Below are 6,856 nucleotides of genomic sequence, written 5' to 3' on the forward strand. Positions count from 1 at the left end.
TAGACCTTGTCCCTATTTTAGAAACATTTTATTGAAGGTGACAGAAATGTTAGAAACGTCAGACCCCCTCACTGGCATTTCTTCTGACTCTTCCGTTCTGAGTTCAAATTCTGCCAAGGTTGACTTTGCCCTTTCAGCTTTTCGGGGTCAATAAGACCAATACCATTTGAGGTCTGGGGTTGATGTAATTGACCAGCCCTCCTCTCCTCCAAAGTGTGTCAGGCTGAGTAGAGAAGATTATTATTGACTTTGGACAGTGGATTGGCGGAAGTATTACAAAGTGTCTTGAGGTATTAGTTTCAATAGTCTGAGTTCAAATCTTGTCCAAGTCAACTTTGCTTTTCATCCTTCTGGGATTGGTAAAATAAAATACGCACAAAGTACTGGTTTGATGTAATTGTCTCTACTCATTGCTCCAAATGTTTGGCCTTGTGTCTCTGTTGGAAATTATTGAGGAGAAATGGGAGCATGTCAGACCAAATATGTTATGATGTGTGTATTTATGTTGAAAATCTGCTGAGGTCATCATTTTATGAGTCAATATAATAAGAACTAATGACTCAAGAACTGTGAAGAATTTTTTGGGAGGAGAAAAACCCTTTGTCAAATGTCAAATGTTTTGGAATTTAAACAATATTTTCCCCTCTGAATTAGGGTCCAGTACTTCTATGTTGTTATGGAACAAAAACTTATGCAGCTGTGCGACCTGAAACCCCTTGGAAATTACTCTTTAGTTGATAATAATGATAATTATTATAAAGATGATGATGATAACAATGATAATGATGGTGATGATGATAATAATAAATGCCCTGTTGTAGGCATTTATTAGAATGCTACTTATTCTATCAGTCTCCTTTGCCATACTGCTAAGTTTCGAGGACACAAACACATCGATACTGGTTGCCAAGCAGTGGTGGGTGGGGGACAAACACAGACACCAAAACACACACAATTTTACACACACACACACGCACATACACGATGGGTTTCTTTTGGTTTCCTTCTATCGAATCTATTCACAAAGCTTTGGTCAGCCTGAGGTAGAAGACACTTGCCCAACATGCCACACTGTGGGATTGAACCCAGAACCAGGTGGTTGGGAAGCAAGCTTCTTACCACGCAGCCATGCCTGCACCTGTTGGTACACTCGATGTGATTGATGAAGCAAACACCAGAGTGAAATGCTGGACTTGATATGATCTTTGAGGAGAACACATAAAGCTGCCAACCCAACCTGGCCACACACTAATGACAGGAACGAGGAAAAAGAAAAAGAGCCACGTGTATACTTATATATACTTTATATATTTTCTCTGATCTTTGATTTTAGTTTATAAATCTGAAGGATTGGTCTGTCTCACTGAAATGTCACACGAGCATGCAACCCTTGCCTCTTGTTTCCAGGCCACATTGTTCTGGGTTCAATCCCACAGCAGGACACCTTGGGAAAGTGCCTTCTTCTATAACCGTGGACTGGCCAAAACTTGCAAGTGGATTTGGTAGATAGAAATTGGAAGAAACCCATTGGATATGTATGTGTGTGTGTGTGTATTCCTGCCTCCTTACTTTGACAGTGAGTGATAGTTGTGAAGGAATGTCTCTGTCATTGTAAGCAGGAGTGGCTGTGTGGTAAGTAGCTTGCTTCCCAACAACATGGTTCCGGGTTCAGTCTCACTGCATGGCACCTTGGACAAGTGTCTTCCACTATAGCCTTGGGCTGACCAAAGTCTTGTATGAGAATTTGGTAGACGGAAACTGAAAGAAGCCCCTCGTATATATATATGTATGTATGTGTATGTGTATGTTTGTGTGTCTGTGTTTGTCCCCCTCAACATCACTTGACAACTGATGCTGGTGTATTTATGTCCCTGTAACTTAGCAGTTCAGCAAAAGAGACCGATAGAATAAGTACTAGGCTTACCAAAAAAAGTTTCTGGGGTTGATTTGTTTGACTAAAAGTGGTGCTGCAGCATGGCTGCAATCAAATGGCTGATACAAATAAAGGAGTAAAAGAGTGTCATTTGTTTCTAATTGTCTGTGGAAACATGTTTGGTCATGGGGAAATATTATTTTTCTTGGAAACCAGTGAGGGTTAGCAACAGGAAAGGTATCCAGTTGTAGAGAATCTGTCTCCAAAAAGTTCTGTCCTCATGCAGGCATAGAAAAGTGGTCATTAAAATGATTATGATGATGGTGATATATGTATTTACATATGTGTGTATGCATGTGTATATACTTTTGTGTATGTGTGTGCTATATTAAAATTGCGACTGTCAACAATTTTCTCTGTTCTCTCTTAATTGCATTTCTATTGTAAAATCTCAAACTTTGTGCAAATTGTACAATGTTGTGCCTATGTTTCATATGTGCTTTGCTCCTTTTCAAGAAATTATTTTGCAAAAATTCTTCATTTCTTATCATGCACTGCTTTTATTTATTTTCTAAATGAATGCCGGCCATTTTCTCTCTTTGATGTTGTACAGTATCAGCTCAGAGTTTGAAGCTGTTAGGGCTCAACTCACATATTTGAGCTGTTGTTTGATTTCCTGCGCTGAGCACTCAGCAATTATACCATTATGGCTCCTCTTGTTTCTCATTCAGTATTCAATTGTATGGCAAATATTGTTTTCTAACGTTTTCTTATCTGAGCAGCATTTTGAAGATGGATTTGTGATAATGTCATGCAAGTCTTTGATATGGAGACAATTTCAAAAATAAAGACATGAGCAAAGAAAAGAAATAAAACAACTGAAAGCAACGTATACAAGAATATGGAGTAGTTTTCGTATATTACTTAAATAGAGAAAAGACAGAGAATTTCTTTGTAGATCAGTATGTTATTTCATGCAGATGATAGGCCTAGAAGCGAGACAACTGAAGAAAGCCACCAAGGAAATAGGTACAGCAGCTGAAGCAAGCTCAAGATGGCCATGGTTGGAAGGAGACCACAAGTGGAACTTTTCTGTGGGTGAAGACTAGCTCAGTTCTCACTGCCCTTCACTTGAGGTGAAGTGTACAGGCTAAGGTGGGGGAAATGCTTGTGACCCTGAGAGGGCTTTTGACAATGTGGAAGGGTTTCCAACCTTGCAATGGATTTAGAAGAAGAAGAAGAGCTTGTCAAACCTGGGATTAGCTCCTACAGTCTTTGTGTGGAGCAAAGCATTTCTCTCTCTTGTGTCTTTTTTTTTTTTTCACTTCCTTTGTTTCACTTTAAAGTTGAATTACCTGGAATTAGAAACGAAAGCAGGACTGTGTGCCAGAAAAGAGAAACCGGTTCGTTGGGGGACTCGAATTCCTTTATACCTCTTAGTTACCGTTATTGGCTTATTTAGTATTCCGAAGATAATTGGTCGGTCACTTAGTGCTGTTAGGGTTAGGGTGGAATATCTGATCTTATTTCGAATCTTAGCATTACAAGTAGGTTTGAATGCATATCTATTATTGTTTAGCCCCAGGCCAGCCTTGATCAAGCACACTTAAGATCAACGACATTCCAATTGTGACCATCCTATCATTTTCCTTTGAGCAGAGAACTTAGAACCATATGAATGAGTGTGTCCTTTTCTAAGATGATGTAGATTTGGTTGTTCTTTCTTGCCAGTCAAGTGACCAGATATAGAGCTGATTTTCATATTTGTGTATGTGTAGGCTTGCATGATGTTGTAAAAGTATTGTCCCTCAGACAAACACCCCACCGCCATCAGAACACCCAGTTTTGTACTGCTTAGAGTGGTCTGCTCATCAGACTCTGTGGGTCGTTTGTGAATCATTTGGGTCATGGCCACTTTGTAATAATGCTAGGAATAGGATATTAACTGCTGTCATTTCTCAATTTGGACAGTAGCAGTGTGTGTGTGTGTGTGTGTGTTAGTGTGTGCACATGCTATTTTTTTCTTGTTTCCTCTCCAAATAATTGCCCCTCCCCTCCAACACACACACATACTCCAACTGACACTAAATCATTCCTTTTTCTTTATTTGTCAAGCAAATGATCAACTTCACTTAATTTATTAACAATCCACTTTAACATCAATTAGCAGGTATTTGTTTTAATTGTTATTTCTGTTAATTTAAAGAATTTTTTTTTTTTATCTAAGGCAGTGAACTGGGCAAAATGCTTAGCACCATTTCATCTGTTTTGACGTTCTGGGTTCAAATTCTGCCGAGGTTGACTTTGCCTTTCATCCTTTGTGTGTGTGGGGGGGTCAATAAAATTAGTACCAGCTGACTGCTGGGGGGGGGGTCGATGTAATCAACTTAGCCCACCCCCAAATTGCTGGCCTTGTGCCAGAATATGAAACCAATGTGTGTTTCACCTGCCAGGTTTTATTGTTTTCAGGTTGTCATGGGGTTGGGGACGGTTTGGAGACAGGGTCGGTAGAGCACCAGTAAAATTGCTTTGAGCTGTTCATTTGTTTTACATTCAAAGTTCAAATGTCACTGAGGACAGCTTTATCTTTCGTTCACGACCACCCCTCTAAAAAAAATCCCCAAATAAAATTAAACCCTGGGATTGATTATGTCATGTATAACTTCTTTTATCTCCAAAGTTAAATTACAGAATTGGTAGAGCAACCAGAGGAAATAGAGTGCAGTGTTTAGTTATGTTGCTTTCTTGTTTCATACTGTTGTGCTCCAGCATTGCCATTGTCCAATGACTGAGAGCAGCAACTGTTTATTATTGTTGTTGTGTTTTTTGTTTATTTCAATCAGGACTGAGAGAAAAAATGAAAACTTTTCCTAATTTATTAATTGTTGTTCTGGTCCTTGTAATAAATAAAACAAATTGTTGTTGTTGTTGTGATGACAAAAGCAATAAAAACTATAAGAAAAAAAAAACAACATACAGCTAAGGAAAACTTAGCAAATGGGTTTTTAATGTTCCTTGAGAAATTTGTTGTTTATTTTATTGCTTAGAAACTTTATTGTCTTTGATTGACGCCTGAGTCTATTTATAACTCAGAAGTCTTTGTGTCTTTGTGGCAAATCAGTTGGTTGGTTCATGGCTGTGTTTCTTTGCCTACAAAGGATGCAAGGTGAAGTTTGTCAGTTTTGAAACTCTGCTCTCACCCAATCATTTCAAAGACGTCACCCAGCTCATTGCCTCTCGGTTCTTCAGCTACAAACAGTTCAGTTTGCTACAAGTTGACTGTTCTAATATTTCTGGTTTGATGTCGTTTACCCACCCCTGCTCCATATTCTTGTAGTCTTTATAGGCATTTAGTCATCACTATAGCTGCTTAGTGACTTTATTGTTAATTCTAATTGTAAAATAAAACATCAAGGATCATGGGGGAAATCAAGAATCAATGTGAATTGAAGAACGTTTGTGTCCATTTTACAATGAAATATTTGTTGTTTTCTTTTTGCTTAAAACATTTACTTAATGTCTCTCTCGTTAACCAGTTATCATCTGGTAAACTCGTCTTTGTCAGATACATTACTTTTCTGCTTAGAAGCAGTTTGCTATACAAAAGCAGGCATTTGAACTTTCAGTTGAGATGCTGTGTGTGTGTGTGTGTGTGCGCGTGTGTGTGTGTATAGTGGAGTGTGTCAACTGAAAATTTTGAATCAAGAAATGTAAATGTGGAACTCAGAGTAGTGAGAGAAGGAAGCCTTAGATCTGAATAAAGAGTACATGTACACCTGCATGTATATATATGTATGTATATATATAATACATTTTAAATGTCAGAAAAATTAAAAATATATCTATACTCGTGTATTGACTTCTCTTTCCCTCATTGTTCTGCTAAACCTCTGTGTGTGTGTGTGTGTGTGTGTGTTTCTTTATCACAATTCCATAACTTGGTTCAAAACTTTGCAATTTGTGTAACATTTCCGTTGTGTTAAACCCTTAACTTCGTCTCAGATGCTGCTGTTGTGATAGGTTTCATTCTACTTAATGAAGCTAATAATTTAAAAGGTGATCCAGGCAAGAAAAAAAGTAAGTAAAATCTTAGTTTTTCTTTTTTCTTTTTTCTTTCTAAATATTTATTCAGATCAGTCAACAAGTGGTGAATTGCCTTGTGTAATAACATTGGTGTCCAAATCCTTCCAAGGTTGTCTTTGATCTTCTCTGGGGTTAATGAAATATCACCAGAAGAGTATTGAGTTCAGCTCAGTACCAACTCTGGCCACAGAGCTCACCTAAATTTATCATTTATGGTCTTGTATTAATGTTAGAAATATTTATTTAGACAAACATTAAAATGTTTTTTGTTGATTTAACTGGTTCAGATTAAATTGTTGGTGTCTATCAACATGATTTGCCTACAAACATGGAATAGTATAAGCTATGATAGTTTGTCTCAGGGAAACATCTCAAAGAGAATTGTGGGTTAAAGGCATGGATGGTGGAGGGCATCCAGAACACTGGTGTTTCAACATGTGACATTCAATCAATCAATCAATCAATGAGTTGTGTGTATATGACCAAAAACTGTAGCTGTCACTCTATAACAAATATGGCCCTGTAGCATGGATCATGCTTTTGCCCACTAAGCCTTAACATGGAAGAAGAAGAAGAGAGAGATAGCTCTTAGACCGGGACTCATTTCTAGCTGAGTAGACTGGACTTGCAGCACCTTGCTAGAGGATGCAACCCATTGCTCAGTCTGTGTGTTGTGTTCTTGAGCAAGGCACTTAATTTACTGTAGATGCATGCACACACACACATGTAGGGTGCATCGTAATCTTAGCATGGTACATTTCTCCAAAAGTGCTCAATGTTCATATGAGCTGTGAATTATTACAAGACTATGATGTTAAGTCTGTGCAGTGAAACAGAAAGAACTAACTTCTTGTATAAGAAACAAAGTGTGTGTGTGTGTGTGTGTGTGTGTGTGTGTGT

General features: G+C 38.1%; 1 protein-coding gene across 2 annotated transcripts in view; it reads left to right on the forward strand.

The window, feature by feature from the left end:
- Positions 1-6,856, forward strand: part of LOC106867772 (tumor suppressor candidate 3) — a 50,830-nt gene that overhangs the window by 40,977 nt on the left and 2,997 nt on the right. For both annotated transcript variants that reach the window (XM_014912752.2, XM_014912751.2), the window contains exon 9: positions 5,876-5,950. In XM_014912752.2, the coding sequence (XP_014768238.1) occupies positions 5,876-5,950 (75 nt within the window). The remainder of the gene's footprint in view (positions 1-5,875; positions 5,951-6,856) is intronic.

This window comes from Octopus bimaculoides, chromosome 13, assembly GCF_001194135.2.
Source record: "Octopus bimaculoides isolate UCB-OBI-ISO-001 chromosome 13, ASM119413v2, whole genome shotgun sequence".
Taxonomy (NCBI): Eukaryota; Metazoa; Mollusca; class Cephalopoda; order Octopoda; family Octopodidae; genus Octopus; species Octopus bimaculoides.